Source organism: Mixophyes fleayi, chromosome 2, assembly GCF_038048845.1.
Source record: "Mixophyes fleayi isolate aMixFle1 chromosome 2, aMixFle1.hap1, whole genome shotgun sequence".
Taxonomy (NCBI): domain Eukaryota; kingdom Metazoa; phylum Chordata; class Amphibia; order Anura; family Limnodynastidae; genus Mixophyes; species Mixophyes fleayi.
The window spans coordinates 95,945,789-95,965,984 of NC_134403.1; the positions used below are offsets into that span (position 1 = coordinate 95,945,789).

The 20,196-nt window shown below is 38.7% G+C and overlaps 1 protein-coding gene across 1 annotated transcript in view; it reads left to right on the forward strand.

Moving 5' to 3' along the window:
* Positions 1-20,196, forward strand: part of ERICH6B (glutamate rich 6B) — a 192,822-nt gene that overhangs the window by 96,490 nt on the left and 76,136 nt on the right. The window contains exons 8-11 of the mRNA XM_075198034.1: positions 7,864-8,021; positions 8,954-9,058; positions 14,280-14,344; positions 15,470-15,624. Coding sequence (XP_075054135.1) covers positions 7,864-8,021; positions 8,954-9,058; positions 14,280-14,344; positions 15,470-15,624 — 483 coding nt within the window. The remainder of the gene's footprint in view (positions 1-7,863; positions 8,022-8,953; positions 9,059-14,279; positions 14,345-15,469; positions 15,625-20,196) is intronic.

Sequence of the window (20,196 nt, forward strand, 5' to 3'; positions counted from 1 at the left end):
CTGTCTGCTGCACAGCAACAGGCAGCCTGGCGATTGGCTGTGTGTTGCTAACCACTGACCACCAATGCTTTTGATCGTCGAGCCCTCCACCCCCCCCCCTACGGCGACCCCCCTCCCCGCGGCGATCCCCAGCGGCGACCTCCCCCACCCCGAAAAAAAAATGAATGAAGAAAAAAAAAATTTAAAAAAAAAAAAAAAAAAAATTTAAAAAAAAAAATACCCACAGTGCAGCGCCCCCCGGAACCCAGCGCCCCAGTCTGCAGCCTGGTCAGCCTAGTGGTTGATCAGGCCCTGGCCCTCCCACCCACCCTTATTTTGCGGAAAAAGGACATGCACACTTTAACAAACCAATCATTTCAGCGACAGGGCCTACCAAACTACTGTAGCTGAAATTATTGGTTTGTTTGGGCCCCCACACAAAAGTAATTCATCTCTCCCTGTACAAAGTAAACTGGCTAAACTGAGGCAAGATGTCGTCCTCATCCTCTGATTCCTCGCCCCCTTCAGTGTGTACTTCCTCATCCTCACACCTCCCGGGTATCGCCTGCCTAGTGAAGTGGAATCTAGACGGGATTTGGTACCAGGGACACAATACCTCCATCAACCGTCTAAATCCCACTCCACTGATGGCGGACACCGGATGCACGTCTAACACCAACATAGCTGTCAAGGCCGCAGTTATCCGCTTTGCCATAGGATGACTGCTGTCGTACTTCGTCCTCATGGCAAACCACTGTTGTACGGTCAATTGCTTAGTGAAAGACGTAGCGGTCTTATGACTTCCCCTCTGGGAAGATGACCGACTCCCAGCAGCAGCGGCAGTAGTAGGCGTAGCACTGCAGGATCCTCCGTAAGAATCCCGGATTGAAGAGGACTCATTCATGCCGGTGACATGGCCTGCAGGACTACCTCCGATCCGGATCGAGGAGGAAATTGGCGAGGAGGGTGTTGCTGGTGTGGATACAACAGGACCAAGGGATTTAGGTGTCCCTGGACTGCTGACGGTCCTAGCCACAGTTCCTGAACTAAACACAGAATTATGAAGGGTCTTCAGGTGACGTATAAGGGAGGATGTCCCTAGGTGGCCAAGATCCTTACCCCTGCTTATTGTAGCTTTACATAAGCTACATATGGCAATACATTTGTTGTCCGGATTGGGATAGAAATAACTCCAGACAGAAGAGGTGGATTTATTGGTCTTCTGCCCAGGCATGACGATGGGCTTTTTCATCCCATGGACAACAACTGTTTCCCCCCCTGGTGCCTCATTTAAGCAAACCACATCAGCATCCTCCTCGTCAACTTCCTCCTCAGCGCAAGCTACATCAATATCCTCCTCCTGGTGTACAACATTGACACCTTCATTATCAAAATCTGGAACTGCACTGTGGGTGATCCTTCCAGCATATGCAGAGGGTGTGCTGCAAATGGTGGAAGGAGCCACCTCTTCCCGTACAGTGATGGGAAGGTCAGGCATCGCAACCACCAACACCCTTGGACTCTCCTTGGGGATTTGTGATGCCATGTCTTTAGAAGGAAGAGTTGTTTGCTGTGTTTTTGATGACAGCTTAACTCTCTTAAATTTTCTAGAGGGGGGGAGGAGGAGGGCTTAGATCGTTGTGTGAAGCTGAACCACTTGTCATGAACACGGGCCAGGGCCTAAGCCGTTCCTTGCCACTCCATGTCGTAAATGACATATTGGCAAGTTTACGTTTCTCCTCAGATGATTTTAATTTCTTTTTTTTTATCATTTTAGTGAACTTTGGCTTTTTGGATTTTACATGCCCTCTACTATGACATTGGGCATCGGCCTTGGCAAACGACATTGATGGCATTTCATCGTCTATGTCATGACTAGTGTCAGCAGCTTCAGCATTAGGAGGAAGTGGTTCTTGATCTTTCCCTACTTTATCCTCCAAATTTTTGTTCTCCATTATATGCAGCACAAGAGAGCGTACCCCTAAACCACACACACTCGGCAAAGCCTTTAAAAATTATATGCGGCACAGGAGAGTACCACTGGACTAGAGTTATACGGCTGTACCACTGGACTTATACGGCAGGATCAGTGGACTTATACAGCAGTACCACTGGACTTATACGGCAGGATCAGTGGACTTATACGGCAGTACCACTGGACTGGACTTAAGCAGCACAGGACAGAACCACTGGATTTATGCAGTACAGGACACCACCACTGGACTTTTGCAGCACAGGACAGCACCATTGGATTTATATGACTGTACCACTGGACTGGACTTATATGGCAGTACCACTGGACTGGACACAGGACAACACCACTGGACTGGACTAATATGGCAGTGCCACTGGACTGGACTTAAGCAGCACAGGACAGCACCACTGGATTTAAATGGCTGTACCACTGGACTGGACACAGGACAACACCACTGGACTGGACTAATATGGCAGTGCCACTGGACTGGACTTAAGCAGCACAGGACAGCACCACTGGAATTATGGCAGCACCACCACTGGACTGAGCAGGACAGAGCACAGGACAGCACCACTGGACTGAGCAGGACAGCACCACTGGACTGAGCAGGACAGAGCACAGGACAGCACCACTGGACTGAGCAGGACAGAGAGGACACCATCACACACCCTCCCTCTTCCCTCTCCAATGCCCGAGTGAAGATGGCGGCGGGAAGCGGGGAATAATATGAATCCGGATCTCGCGAGATCCGACGGCGGTATGATGACGTTTTGCCTCGTTCTGAGTTTTGCGTCCGGGCTCGGTTCGGCACTGTTGGGGGGTGTTCGGATTTCAAAAATCCGAACCCGCTCACCCCTACTATAGAGACAGAAACCAAACTGCCTTTGTCCATTTCTTTAGATATTTAACTAGAAGTGTAGGGTGTAATATACACCCAAAGACGATGCTGCATTGTCAATAGGCTAAGATGGAGAGGAAGACAATCAGGTTTGTGTGCAGAATTAAGGACAGCCTACCAGGGATTAAACTGTTTTCTTCCTAATTTATTAGCTTTAGAATTACCTTACTTATCTAAGAAACAGGTGGAGCACTAAATTTGGTTACTTTATGCCCAAAAACATTGATTTTCCAACAAAATAGCAAAATAAAACCAAAACCAAAACACGCAATGGCGGTTTTGCAAAACCAAAACCAAAACCAAAACACGACAGTAATCCAGATCCAAAAACAAAAACAAAACACGGGGGTCAGTGACCATCTCTAGTTATTATGTAATATATATTTAGAATCTGTGCATGTAATCAGTATAAGACTTTAATCTTCAACCTTTAAGTTACAACTGACAAGATCTTTTAATCAGAGAATAATTGCAATCCATCCCACCCCCCACTTTAAACAAAGAAAATATTTTATATTTACATTTGCAGATGTTTAATAATACATTGTGCTGTATCAGGCTTTACTTTTGTGAATCTAAACTTCAGAACCTGAGTATCGCTTGGGTTCTAGTGACAAGCTTGGTGACCAGTAGGACAAAAAAAAACCTTAACAGTCACCCGACTGACAGCAGATCCCCCTAAGGAGTATACTTGCCAGTCACTACCGGATGCTCCATTGTGTCACACAGTCTCCTGTGTCTCACAGTCAATGTACTGTGAATTAACCATCCTTTTACGCAATTTGTCATATATCCAAGATATTTCCAATAGCACAACATCATTATGTCTATTTTTAATTACAGCTGCAGTTGTATCAATACATAGTGTTATTTCTGCATCATTGCATTATGGTACATTAATGTGCAGAGCTTGGTTGTGAAACTGGGTTCCAGGTGATTTGAGAAAATGTCCCTCGTTCTGCCAAATACTTTTTTTCCTTATGCAAATAACTAGCTCCATTCCTGTAGCTGTCACTTCTGAGTATCGTTTCATTGGACAGTTCGATTCCAACCAGTCCACTATCTATGTTGAGTTTATATGTTCTCCTCATATTTGCATGAGTTTTCTCCCACAGTTTAAAACATACCTGTAATTGGCATCTGGATAAAATAGCCCTAGTGTGTTTGCACTTGTGTGTTATTGCAGACTGTAGGCTCTAGTGGGGCAAGGACCAATGTGAATGATTCAGTATTCTCTGGAAAGTGCTAGGTAATATGGTGGAGCTACGCAAATAATAAATACTTAATAACCATTTGAAACAAGTTTTTGCTCACTGAGAAATTTTAGTATGTGCCAACACAGAATCCAACCTACATACAGGTTATTTTACCCTTATTGGTATTCATCAGTGTAACTTTTTTACACAAAATCCAAACAGGTTGAACACTTTGGGCCTGATTCATGCTTGGTTGTAAGTCCATTTGCGTAGCCTATCGTGCGTGAAATGGCTCTGCACATTCCCAGAAACTGACATTACGCCAGAGAGTGCAATAGCATGCATTACATGTCCGAACTCAAATGACACTTATGACTTGAGAGGCAGAACGGGGAAGGGAAGCGGCAGATGAACGTTGGCCATGTACAGTTAGGACATCCCAATCATGATGTGGCTGATTCAAGTCCTGTGTTCGTCATAAGTATGCGCTAATCAGAAAAATCCTGTGCTCATATTAACCCAAAAATAAACTGAAAAGGAGTTGCTCGAGTACAGTCATGACCAAAAGTTTTGAGAATGACAATTGAAAATTTGACAAAAATGTTTTTAATGAAAATTGTTCGGCATATGGGGCTTTTCTTAGCATGATTGTCAACATAATGAGTTCTGCTTTGTATAGTTACCACCAAAATGGGTTTACTTAGTACAGTCATGGCCAAAAGTTTTCAGAATGACATAAAATATTATTTTTCACAAAGTCTGCTGCCTCAATTTTTATGATGGCAATTTGCATAAACTCCAGAATGTCATGAAGAGGAATCATATGAATTGCAGTTAATTTCATAGTCCCTCTTTGCCATGACAATGAACTTTATCCCAAAAACAACATTTTCACTGCATTTCTGTCCTGTCACAAAAGGACCAGCTGCCGTCAGGTCAGTGATTCTGACGCAGAGTATTGACGAGGACAAGGCTGGAGATCACTCTATCATGCTGATTGAGTTAGAATAACAGACTGGAAGCTTTAAAAGAAGGGTAGGGCTTGAAATCATTATTTTTCATTTTCTCTGATGAATCTCCTTTCAGATTCTTTGGGGCATCTGGAAAAATGCTTGTCCGGGGGAAGGAAAGGTGAGCGCTAACATCAGTCCTGTGTCATGCCAACAGTAAAGCATCCTGAGACCATTCATGCGTGGGGCTCTCAGACAAGAGAGTGGGCTCACTCACAATTTTGCCTAAGAACACAGCCATGAATAAAGAAAGGTACCAAAACATCCTCCAAGAGCAACTTCTCCCAACCATCCAAGAACAGTTTGGTGACGAACAATGCCTTTTTCAGCATGATGGAGCAACTTGCCATAAGGCAAAGTGATAACTAAGTGGCTCGGGGATCAAAGCATCGAAATTTTAAGTCCATGGCCAGGAAACTCCCCAGACCTTAATCCCTTTGAGAACTTATCAAGAGGTGGATGGACAAGTAAAAACCCACAAATTCTGACAAACTCCAAGCCTTGATTAGGCAAGAATGGGCAGCCATCAATCAGTATGTGGCCCATAAGTTGATTGACAGCATGCCAGGGCGAATTGCAGAGGTCTTCAAAAAGAAGGGTCAAAGCTCCAAATATTGACTCTTTGCATAACCTTAATGTAATTGTCAATTAAAGCCTTTGACACTTATGAAGTGCTTGTAATTTTACTTCAATATACCATAGCAACATCTGACAAAAAGGTCTAAAAATACTGAAGCAGCAAACTATGTTGGAATTTTACCATTGCATGTACCATTAAATGTTTTTACCTCATGTCCCTCGCAACATCTTCTATTATAGTATATATTTATACCTAACACTAAGACAATTGAGCGCTATTACTCTATTTTTCTTCTAGACTTTTAAAGGGACAGGATTATTCCCTTTTGGTAATAGCTGCTCTTGTCTTTCTTGGAGTTGAGCGCCACTAATATTTACTTTAGTTGGTATTACTTGTCCGAAGATAATGGTTCTTACCTCCCAGATAGATGTAACTTATGATCAGTCAGTAATTGATCCCAATTATACGGATCAGTTGTAGCACCCACTACAAGTCAGGTATAAATGACAACTGATAGTGATGACTGGCACCTGATAGCCTTTGAATTAAAAACTACCCATATATGTGCCACTAGCTATCTCAGTACAATACGCATTGAAATCTTTATACTTATTTATGTAAAAAAAAAGTATTAAAAAGATTTTTTTAAACTAAATATATCTGTAAGGGATTATGCTGTTAAGAGTTGTTGTTTTACGTTAAAAAAAACTACATTTATGCTTTCTGATGTGACCTTTTATTGTACTTATGTATGTGCTCATACTGCAGTCTGTTCTGGTTATGTATGGCAAGTACTATTTAGGCAGAGTGTACTTCCACCCAGATTCTAATGGAAACGTATCTTGACATAGGCTTGAATTTGAATATGGTTATAACTACGCTCAAGTTCCATGCTCTTTTATTAAACACAAGTTATGTGCAAATTGCCCTCTGTTGGTAGCTAGTACTATGTGTCCGTAATTGCTTCTGCCATGCTCCAAATACCCAGTAGGTAAAACACTGAGTTAGGCTAGGTACACACTGAAGAATTTTCCAACCGACGTGTTATCTAAAATGACTTTATCTTCGACTGAAGGTCCGATCGCTCAGGCGATTAATGCGTACACACTAATCACGTTTTAAATGATTAATGAAAGACCAACCGTCCGGGCAGTGACTTTTCACAGTCATATTGTCGTGAGCAAAGATTTGAATTTCGTACACACTGAAACTACATATGATGTCCATGTAACGATATCTTCAAGAAATTTAAATAAAGGGCAGAGCATGTTCAATAGTGACCACCCAAAACCTCATAAAAAGAGAAGGGAACATGTTTTCTTCATTCATTCCGGCCGTAATTACGGATGCAGACATAAGCAATATACATATAAACAAAACGTTGTTATTTTTATAACACTACATTGACAGGTTTATAATAAAACTGCTATTGCTTTATCGCTAGAAGCACCTAATTACCAAATAAGTGACGTGTGGACACCGCACCACGTGGGACAGGTACAGGCATCAGAAATTTGCATACACACGCTCCCAAAGGAGTCGCAGCTAGAGGAACTATCGGCACTTGGTCGTGGATCGATGGGAAATTTATACACACAACATGATTGTTAGGTGATTGGGATGAAAATATTAAACAGTTCGACCAACCAAATGAGCAGACAATCGACACTTTGGGACGACTTTCGACCATCGTGTCATTATACCCCCTAACCCGACTTCCGATCAAACGGTCGTATGTCGGCTGATTTTCCCGGTGATTGGACGAAAAAGCTCCAGTGTGTACCTAGCCTTATATTGCTGCTCTGCAAACGATAATGCAATGAGGGAACTGTAATGGAGATGTCTACTTGCATATAGGCAGGAAGAAGAAGCTGAAGACTCTCCATAACCCTTTTCCCTTTCCATTTTCTTACTGTTTCCACAAAGGAATTTTATCTAATCATTACCAGAACGTGTTGTGGATGCTGTTATCTAAATGCTGGTATCTCACTATTTAGTCTGCCCGTTATCACCTTATCTATGCCTTTCACATACTGCATTTGATGATTCAAGACTGTATTGGTTATTTCATGAGGGAAGTTTTGTTGATGTGATTATTTTCTTGGAGCTCTCACAGCTGCATTTTACACAGTGGAACACATTATACCTTGTCTGTTGCCATGATGTAAATTTTAATAGGTTGTTCGTACGTACAATTGTAAACATTTGTACTTGTTTGCCTGCAGCTATTTTGCTGTGTGAAAAGCCAAGAACTTTTTCAATATCTGATCATGAACAGTATTGAGTTATATACACCAGAGGAAGCCGAGGAAAAGTACCAAGCTGAAACACCGATCCCTCCAATTTCTAACAAGATGGAAACCCTGCATGGACTAAGAGAAGAGTTAGTATTATTGTATGTAGGAGCTATAATGGGAATATACTTATGTGTATGTATATGCCCATATTTCCTGATTTAAATATAAAAAGATCGTTATTGTAACTCTCCCCCCCCTATCCAACTCACGTCATGTGATTCCTTAACTGCTGTTGCTTGGGGAATACTTGCATTTAAAAGCTCTGTGCAGGTAAGACGCAACCCAGTTTAAAGGCATAGCAACGATCAGGTTAAAATTCAGAGTTGGATTAATATTTATATTTACAGGATAGGCAAGAAGGGGAAGACTTTGGTGAGAGTTGGCCATCGTAACGTATTGCAATACATTGAGCTAACATTCCCTGTTTGTAATACACAGTACAGCTTGAATTAGCTAGAATAGTAATATTAATGTCTTGTGCAGTTGGTCAATGTCTTTTTAATACAAAAAATATGTATTAATTTATTTATCTATTTGACCGTAAGATGGCTCCGTTTACCAAAAAATATTATAATATTTTCTTTGGTACAATCGAAAATAACAATGTTATTCCCAGTAAAATAAACACATGAAAATGTGGGGGGGGTTCAATCGGACCCCTGGTAGCATAAGAAATTTTGTTTTTGTTGCACCAGAGGGCAAGTAAATTTTAAATAATAGTAATTTGCAATCTTATTACGATTATGAATATATTGAGGTAAAAACGTGGAATTCCTTGTAAAGTTGTTGCCCTGTTCCTCAGTGATTTCCATTAGTTCCTATTGAATTGAAAATGTGATAGTGATCCACCCCACAAAGTAACTGCCTCCACTGTGTGTGTGACAGGTTCCCTGGCAAATACTGTATGTTATTGCTTCGTGTCCCGAGAGGTCACATGTAGTGAAAGGTCTTTGAATGTAAATTTGACATTAATTGGAAACATGTCAAAATTTCTTTTTCAACATCTGATCCTGGATAGTACCGTGTTCTATACACCAGAGGAAGCTGAGGAAAAGAACGGAGCTGAAACACCACTACCTGAAATCTCTAACCAGATGAAAGCTCTGCACGGACTAAGAGAAGAGTAAGTATTATATTTAGAAGCTAGTGTATCAGCTAGGACATTTGTTAGTTATTTTATGAACTACTTATTTTCATTCTTTGATGTCTATGATATAGTTTCTTAACACATGCTGTGCCGAAAAAAGAATAAAAAATATGTGTTTAAAAAAAGAATAAAACAATCAATACACAGAAGTGGAAAAAATAAAACAAACATAGACACACAAAACAATTTACATATGCATTTTAATAATGGCTGACTATATATTAAAAATCCAACATCGTACAGAGTTTTGCTACCTGGTAAACAACATTTTAGCAGTTGCAGAAAAAAAAGTAATTTTGTTTGTGTGTGTGTGTGTGTGTGTGTGTGTGTGTGTGTGTGTGTGTGTGTGTGTGTGTATAATATATATATATATATATATATATATATATATATATATATATATATATATATATATATATATATATATATATATATATATATATATTTAAAACTAGGTGCACTTAAACTAGGTGCACTTCATACAGGTTTCCAAAATGCTGAATTTAATATATAACATTAATCTGTAACACACAGTAAAGATAATACACATTTTCTTATATGTTGTATGTTTATATATATGATTATTTGATCATTGTGTGTGGGTCTCAGGTAACTCTTTCCAGGACCTCTAAAAATAAAATACAAGATTGCTTTTATAAGAGGTTGCCTAAAAACATTCACAAATACATATGTACATACTTGACAAAATTCCTAATTGGAAAATCAAGAGAATTGATAATACACCCTTGACCCACACAAACCACCCCTGATCCACCCAATCTATTCCTGAGTCACCCAAATAGACCACACCATTTCAGCCACCAAAAGTAGCAGTCCAATGAAAACAGGGGCTGTTGGTAGATATTTTCAAGAGGTTATCAGAACTGAGTTATACCCCATTCATACTGCACCAAAAACCCGGGTTTTTGCAGAGGCATGCTGAAAAACCCCGGTCTTGGTGCAGTATGAATAGTCCAACCACAAAATCCCGGGTCTAAAATCCCGGGACTTAGACCCGGGATTTTGCGAGGGGTAATTCCCTTGTTGGACCCCGCTCGCCTGCAGTATGAATGGTGCAACCCGGGTAATTCCCGGGTCTCACCATTCATACTGTAAAAAAAAAAATGGCAAAGTGTAAAAAAATGTTTTAATTAAAAAAAAAAATACATAACAAATGTTTACTTAACTTATTTTCAGCCAGCGGTGTCTCCGGTGCGTTGCCGGCTGTCAGGGGACCTCTGGGTACTAAAATGACGTCATTTCTAATGGACTAGAAATGACATAATTTTAGTACCCAGAGGTCCCCCTGACAGCCGGCAACGCACCGGAGACACCGCTGGCTGAGAATAAGTTAAGTAAACATTTGTTATGTATTTTTTTTTTTAAGTAAAACATTTTTTTACACTTTTTTTTTTTCTAAAACCCGGGTCGGGCAGGTGCAGTATGAACCCACCCGACCCGGGAATCTTCTTATCTATACTGCCCTGTGCCCCGGCGATATCCCGGGTTAACAACCCGGGATATTCCCGGGGCGGCAGTATGAAAGTGGTATTAGTTTTTAGCAATATTTACCCAACAAGCCTGATAACAGAGAACATTGGCTTGCACTCAACTCTGCCACAAATGTGAATGGAAGTCTAAAATATCTGAAGTCTTAAAATTTTAATTTTATTGGAACTTTTGCATATATATATATATATATATATATATATATATATATATATATATATATATATATATATATATATATGTGTGTGTGTGTACATATATTTGTGAATGTTATGAATAGTTTTTTTTATTTAAGGAGTTTTGTACTTCATATTTACTGGTCATTTTAAAGAAACATTATCTCTTTTTTATCTATATCCCCGATTCATAATAAGATTTCCAAATATTGGTATTGATCTGTCTGCTTACAGTTAAATAACATAATTTACATTAATTAGCTAGTACAAAATGAACAGCACTGATGGCTGACTTATACGTTTCTAGATTCTATGGAATATAGAAGGGAGAATAATGGAAAAGACTATTCTGTTGTCTTTTGAAACTGACTTTATACAGTTACCTTTGGGTTACCTTTTGAAAAAGCCATGACATCTCAGAACCCGGAAGTGTCGGCCGTATACGGCCGTGCAAGCCGTGTTACTCTGCTCAAACTGATACATTAAAGTATCTTATTATTTATGCCACATAGTAATGCAGCATTAATTTAATTGGGATGGAAATATTTATATTACACAGTGTAACTGCCAACTTCCAAATTTATGAAGGGATTATTTGGGAATCATCCCATAATGAACTAGTTATTGAAATGTAAATTCAATGTAATACTCCAGAATGCATTGGAGATAATAAACTATGATATTGAAGATAGTGTCCCCTTATAAATTTAAAGTGCACCCAGTGTGAATGAGTAACAATAATTGGTGTGAATGATATTATTATAAATTTGGAAGAGCATATTATCACCACAGATATTAATGAGCTGTGAATACGCTAAAAGGTTATAAATAGACTTTTTCTCATGACATCAAGATATGCATGGTTATATATCACTACAATGTAAAATCATAAATCTCTCTATATCTGATATTTGATATAATGCAGCAACAAAATCATTAATTGCAATATATAAAGAGATTATTACATTCTGATTTCAATGCTAGTGTCTAATAAGGATTGTAATATGGGAAGAAATTACTCAAGATTTATATAGTGGTAATTATCCCTTAATCGATCATCTCGGGAATCCAAATTCCACTTGATACTATAATGTAAATCGGAGACACCATATCATACCGTTTGGGATAGTCTTCTTACATATAATAGATGGTACTATAATAGATGCGCATGTGCAAGATTATTTCGTATGAATGATACCATTATAAGAGCATTTGAAGAACATTTTCTGACTAGCAATACCAGTGAACTGTAGATATCTTAACAGCATACATGTTCATTCCTGTGCATATCTATTGTAAGCTTGCGAGCAGGGCCTTCTCACCTCTTTGTCTGTTTTACCCAGTTTGTTTATTAGTTTATTACGTTTGTCCCCAATTATAAAGCGCTACGGAATATGTTGGCGCTATATAAATAAATGATGATGATGATGATGATATCTATTATTTGATACTCCAAGTCACTCTGGAAGAGATCAACTCTTGTAACAATTAAGTAATTTATATTGGAATCATCATATAAATAATACCAAAGGACTTTGTTGTTTTTACTATTCATATTTTCTCTCTTTTACACATTTTTTTTATGTGTTTAATATTTCGCCAACATCAATCTCTGGAATAAAGACAAGTTTGCCCAATAATGAGAGAAGATATGCTGGTTATGTAAAAAAGATTTTATTTTAATAATTTAAACTAATAGACTGGAGTGCCTTTATTTGCTACTTTGAGATTTAACTCTGGTCTTTGTGATGGTAATGTTTAATTGTGTTGGAAGAGCACCCCCTCTTTGATAGATTTTCATAATTATTATTGAACAATTTCACCAAAGAAGTCGATTCCCATTCATTGTGCGTTAACAACAGTTTTTTTCCAAGGCTTTATACAGTATATCATCATCACCATTTATTTATATAGTGCCACTGATTCCACAGCGCTGTACAGAGAACTCGCTCACATCAGTCCCTGCCCAATTGGGTCTTACAGTCTAAATTCCCTAACACACATACACGCACACACACACAATCTAGGGTCAATTGGATAGCAGCCAATAACACCTACCAGTATATTTTTGGAATATGGGAGGAAACCAGAGAACCCAGAAGAAACCCTCACAAACATGGGGAGAACATACAAACTCCTCACAGATAAGGCCATGGTCGGGAATTGAACTCATGACCCCAGTGCTGTAAGGCAGAAGTGCTAACCACTTAGCCACCATGCTGCCAGCCGCAAACTCAAGCCAACAAGTAGATAGGTTAGATAATTATAAGGTTAGGTTATTTTTCCACCAGTGGGCAGCTGCATTTTTAACAACAATAATTTGCAAACAATGTTGTTATCACTTTGGGTATAATAATCTATACATGTGACATTCCCTGTAAAGCCTGTTGCCTCAGGGATTTCACAAGTTCCTATTGAATTGCTAATGTGATATTGGTTCACTCCACAAATAGTTACTTCACTGTGTCTAAGTGACAGGTTCCCTGGCAGATGTTGTATGTTTGTGTGTCTTGTGGAGAAGGTCACACATACTGGGTCTTTCAATGTAAATTTTCCATTAATTTTGAACACTTTAAAATGTCTCCGTCTGGGTAAAACTAAAAGAGAGAAAAAATAAGGGTCATTTTGAACAAATGGTTGTTTATGTGCACAAATGATCGTACATCAAGGCGTGCACCCACTTCATGGGCTGTGATAAACACCTCCATGAATTCAATCTGTCCAGTAAATGTGCAAGATGGAAACTATAAACATGTCACATGAAAATCAAACTACTTCAACCATTATTGTATATTTTTATCCAAATATCCCGCCCAGTTTATATCAATTATGTCTTAAATTAATCATGAGGGTGACTGGACGTTGGGACCGTTTACATTACATGTGTCACTTTTGTATGTTTATAGTAGAGAAGTAAAATTTCCAAAACTGTTCCGCAAATTTGGTCGCAAAATTTTCTCAGCCCTATAACAATCACATCACAAAGCAGAATGAATTGTCGTCATAACATAACAGTCTATATTCATGGACTATAAATTTATAAATCAAATAAAAAAGCAAATTTACAAATACAGTGCAAAGTTGCATTGTACGAAATTTCACAAAACTACCCCAAATTGGGTGCTAATATGTATTAATAACAATTTTCATTTTAAAGAGGAAGTTATTTTATTGGCAGATTATTTAAAATTTTCCCACAATTATAATTGCCATTACTGGTTAATAAGTTACATTAAATGACTTTTTCTTGAGTATGGCATTTGTTTTAAACCTTTGAATGGATTATTTGTTAGATTACATATTGGTGAACTTGAGTACATTGATGTTATCGCCCCATGAAAGATGCAGACTGCTACTACTCCTACTTGTTTCTCAGGAAAGTAACAAAAACATTTGAAAGAACTGTATGACCTGTATAGAATATATATATGCAGCTATAATCTAATATATATATTTAACTTCTTAATCTTGCTCTTTATTAATAATCTGGTTTATTACAACTTTTTGTCCAGGTTAAAGAAAATAAATACAGAGGAATACATCACATCTCTAGTACATCATATGAAATTCTTTGGATGTAAGTACTAGGCTATTTTGAGACTATTGAAATATTACTGTACCATAGTACAATATATATCTGCTTTGTTCCACCAAAGAAAAGATTCGCTGCCACTGGTTGCTAGTTATATGCCCATTACATCCAGCAAGGCATTATAAGAGATGGTGACACTTACAGGTTTAATGGGCAAAGAAAATATCTTTCAGCTGATGCTTTGAGGAAAGGGAAGATTTTATATTTTAAACAGCTAATTATAGAGAAAAATAAATTAAGACTGTTTTAAAGAAACCGATGTGGCCCCTTTGCTATTGATGCTTAGAAAAACAGCATGTATTCAGTTTACAGGTGCTGACGCTACTTGTTTTGTAACATATTGGCTACGGCAAAGCAATATTTCACTCAAGCAGCATAGAGTGGGAGTTTTATGGAGACATAGTGATAGTCTGAATTTCAGACCTAGATGTTGTCTAACTTGAAGTGGAATTTAATAAAAAATAGAGCAGATACATGGCTTTTATACTCAGCGGTGGGCCAAATTGGGGTCCTTTACATTGTTAAGTGTCGCTAACATACAAATAACATCTGTATTTTGTTGATACATAAAATAACTATATATTCTAACGACAAGCAGACAAGAGTTCCCTTTTTACTCCTCTTAGTGTATGCTCTTAAATATGTTTCCCAGGTTCTAAACCGAACCTTTACAACTAAACATAGTGAAATGGTCCTGAAAGAGGTTGCAGTTTATAATACCAGCACAATATATTAAATATGTAGCTGTGTCAGGTTCTATGTCCCTTGTTGCGTCCTGAGAGAGGCTAATAATAACTGCAAGAATGGCCAACAAAGGAGGAGCGTATAAACAGCCTACATCAGTGATTACAGTGAGATAGATTTTCCTAGTGATCTGGCTACATGCAGTGGGCTGGAAATTGAATGTAATTTACCAATCTATGAGTAAACCATGCTTGACTGGCAGCCAGGAAAAGGTGAAGGGTTAAATTTAAGTCTATACTAAATGAATTTTTTTTTTAAAAAAATCAGATTTCAAGCTCTTTACTAATGAATAATATGTGAGCCATGAATAATAGCCAAGTGACATTTTATTCCTTTTCTAGTAGTGATTTTTTCATTGCATTTCAGCTCTTTTTATTATGGAGAAAATAACCTTTACACTGGCATCAAATTGTGACAAAATCCCAAACAATATACAATCAGCGGAATCCTATTCCGATCCAGTCCACAACATCGATGACTACTTTATTAATATTCCAATTTTGGACAATAAGCCAATAAAAGTAAGTAAATCTAAAATAATAATAAAGTCACCAAGATGTCATATGTGTGTTATAGTTAAATGTGTCTTTATTATAAATAGATTTATCTACATTTTATTTTTCTGTTATGGGGTTCAACTGCTGCTATTTGGACCCACTCAGTGTCACTCTCCCCGTATTTCCCCAAAATTACCGGATTGCATATATCAACAACCACCATCACCACTAAGGCTGGGTGCACACTACAGAAAATTTCTCCCGATGAGATATTTTTAACGATTTTACTAACGACTGAAAGTCCCAATCAGCACGGCTGTTCATGTGTACACACTTACACCGTTGTACATGATTTACCTTCAGATCTGTGCTCTTCATCTGTCATAACCATTGGCTGAAAAGGTCGTGCCTCTATAATCTATATGGAGATTTGCCTAAACTGCTGGTCGTGAGCAGGGCCGGATTAACCCTAGGGCTAACTGGGCTACAGCCCAGGGGCCTATGGCATCCAGGGGGCCCTTGAAAGTGCTCAGCAGCAGTATTGGTCGGTGGGGGCGCCCCCAGCGCGATCAATGCTGCTGAGCACTTTCACTGCGGTCCTTCCCCGGCGCGCTGTAGTCTCCTTACTGAGGAGATCTCATGAGTCTCACTCTCAGGAGATCTCCTCAGTAAAGAGCGTACAGCGTGCCGGGGAAGGACTGCTATCCCAGGAGAAGGAGGTTAGTGCCTTGGGGGCGGCTCGGCTCACCAGGGGGGGGGCGGCTCAGATCACGGGGGGGGGTCCCTCACGGGGGAATGGAGGCCCCCTTAGCCCAGGGGCCTCCATTCCCTTAATCCGGCCCTGGTTGTGAGTACATACACACTGCAGATTTTGCCCGACATTGTTCCATTGTTTATAGAGATTTTTAGTCCTGTTATTAAAACAAATGAAATGACTCGCTGTGCTTTGGTATGATAAAACATGATGGTGGGAGCGTACACACTGATGCAAAATAGGACCTAACAGTCGTTTATCATGTAATCGGCCTGCTACTTGGGTGAAGAACCTGTAGTGTTTACCCAGCCTAAAAGCCAGGAGGGGAGAGAACTGGCAGCAGCAGCAGTAAAAGCTGGGTGGGATAGTGAAACCAGCGCTCAGTATGCATATAGTAAATGTGACTTCTTAAGGAATAAAAGCAGCGCTCATTCTCAAGACACGTTTACCACACTCCCTTTTCTAGATTGCCAAACCCCTAAGACATCTCTCCTGCAATACACTAATGGTGTCAGGCTTGGTGTGTAGAGGGCACTAGGCATAATGTGGGCTAGTTCCTACATAGTGTTAAACAGATAGATATAAAATGTTTTGCTATAGTTTTACACATGAAGGAGGCTACGTAGCGGCGATGTACATGTGGATGTTTTCCAAACTTTGTTTATATATTATTATTTTTTTAATTATGATTTTTTTTTATTTTTTTTTTATCTGTCCCTGAAGAGGAGCATGTGAGCTATTCCCGTCTTATTTAAAGACACTTTTAAAAAGTGGTATATAATAATAAAAAAAAACTATTAAAATGTATTTTACACTGTCCTTACAAACTACTGATCAATTTCAAATTAGCAGTGAGAATAAAAAGTTTCTGGTTGCTGAGGGCTTCCTAGGTGCGACTAGAACATATCTCTCTGGCAACTTCTGCCGAGTGCCACATGTCGTTGATTTATGTTGGAACAAATGTCTTCCCTTGGTGTTCTGCCTGAAGAAAAGACACTTCAAAGGTTTAAACCTGCTGCATTGTCTATGACACAATGTATCAATGGCTAGAATGTCGTAAAGAGTGTCTGTATGAGCTATAGAAGGTTATTTCACATGTCACACACCACACTTAGATGTGAAAGATGTACTCATTGTTTTGGGGGGAGAGCTTTTTTTTTTCCAGGATTTTCTGATTTTCTGATATTTAATACAGCCCCCAGTGTCAGTATCGCTGTAGATTGAGACAATAAAAAAGATTTCTATACTATGGGTTCAGGAATATTTTAACAGAGAACATAAAATATGAATTCTTCTGCTTGTTCACAACCTTCATACTTTAGGTAAATCAAACCGATTGGGTCACAGTGACACATTTTATATATCCCTGAGGTCAGAAGGCAGTAAATAACAGACTTAGACTAGTTCATTCCCTGGTGACCAGAGTTTTTCATTTTTAATGTCTGGATAACACACAGGTTCTGAAAATAAACTGCTTTGGAAATAATATTTTTAGTACTATTTCCTTCTCCCCTGCTCTAAGAATTAATACATAGTATATCCACTTTATTTTATGAGTACTTCTTTGCTCTTGTCCTAGAGGGGTTCCCAGGAGCTACTGCAGTATATAAAATATTCAACAGTGAAGGTTATTAGAAAATGTTCCACTTCCTATGCTGGTTACAAAGTGAAAGTTTTCAGTGTTTACTAGTACAGCTAAAAAGCAGTGATACCTACAAATCAGATGTATATAAAAATGTATTGTATTTCCTTTATATAGCGCAAACATATTCTGTAGTGCTTTATAATCCGGGCTACAATCTCAAGGTTAGAAATGATGGTGCCTTTTTAATGCGCCTTAAATCCTTTACACTAATTGTAGACTGCAGTGAAGATCCAAACAACAAGTCTAGACTTTCTAACAGGAGACATTTAAAAAACTTTTTCAAATGTAATTGATATAAGTTCAGCTTAGAGGTACAGAATGTATGACCTATTTCCACATTTGCTGCTTTTTGATTTAAACGTAAGCGTTTACATACCTTTAATTTTTTTCAAATGAAAACATAAAAAGAGAAACTCATGTTGAGAAGGCTTGTGTATTTTATATTAGAGTCTACAATTAATTGTAGCTTTTAAAAAACACATACACTGACGAGGAAGGTATCATGAATGCTTGAAATGATAGTGTCTGGGAACTTCCAAAGAAACTATTTATTAGCAGAGGAGAAACTGAAATTGTACTTTGAATTGCTCTGCACTATTTTTGAAACAAGTGGCCCTATTTGTTCAGTACTGAGTTTTGGCTGACACTCACGAACACTTCTGGAACCCTTGACTATCGAATAGAAATGGTTTCCCTTAATGTAATAGCTGTTTCTGATACAGTACCTGAGAAGGCAGCAGCAGAAACCAATATTTTGTTGCCTGGAAACCAGTTTTGGTCCCTGATGTTGTGCCTATTCTATAAGCGCTTTTTATACAGTCTTTCCAATACTATTCTTAGTGTTCAGGCACTACAATCAATCTTAACTGCCAATGTTATTAGAACCCATCATTTTCTGCTCTTTGCAAATGGATCACAGTAATATTTTGCCCTTCTATGACGTATAAGTCTGGCTCACTGTTTTTGTAGATTACTCCAGGTCAGGAGTTGGGTTCTTTATTTTTAATTTTTTTCCAAACACTTCTTCTGTGCTAATTGTATTAATAACCAACTCCAATAGACCGATACTTTCAAATCTAACTAATATTATGATACAGTGGTCTCCCAATAATTTACTGGAATTAAGAAATATTTTCTCTTGTCCTCTCCCCTTGCTTCCATGACATCACACTATGACATTATGTACTGATATCATTAATAATATACTGTGATAGAATTAACTTCCTCCCAGTTGTGGTAGCTGCTTTTGCATTGATAACCTCCTGGATAACCTCCAAAACACATTGTTTAATCCATTTTTTTTTTATTAATCCTGTCAATTTTCAGAAAACTTACTCATTTTTAGACAAAACTGTCCTTTACATGACTCAAACCCATCCATTTTGGTACAAGAATTCCCATTAAACTCAAAAGCAGGCGGAATTCAATGCATCACTCTTCCAATTATATTTTCCATCTTCCACCAATATGTTTCGAACTCTTATCACCACTTCTCAAAGTATTTCCCTCTTTCTCTTCCCCAGTATTCTCCCACTCCCTCTCTTCCTCAATATATTCCCTTTCTCTCTCTTCCCCTAAAATATTTCCTCTCTCCCCCAATCTTCTCTCTAGCCCTCAACCATCAATCGGTTATCTCTTTCAGTCAGCAAACAAATACTCTACAAATCAACTACAGTTACATCTAGCGTGTTCACAGCCAACTACTTTGCTGGGATCCTATCTGGCTCATGGGTAGTGGGGGTGTAGCAATAGTCTGTGTCACGATCGGGCTGTAGGAGGTTCTACCGACTGGTATTGACACAACTAAACAAGGAAGAGAGAGTAGTCTGGAGATTAAGCCAAAGGTCAGAGCCAAAACACAATGTTGGAACAGGAACAAAAGGCTGGAGATGGTGAACAAATACGCTGGCGCCAGATACAGCCAGAAGGAGGTTTAAATAGAGGGAAGTACTCTTTGATTGGTACTGCGGTTTTCAGCGGTAAGAGTGCAACCAACCGCTAAGCAGGTAAAGAGTGTCTCTAGTCACCATGCAATGGGATGCAAAGCTCTACGCATGCGTTTGCAGCGTAGCTATCACACTTCAATGCAAAAATCACAGCTAAGGAGCCCGGAATATGGTGAAACACACAATGTTTATTGCTGGAAGGTACAAACCAGATGGTATAAGTATAGAATAAGGATTGCAGGGAGATGCAG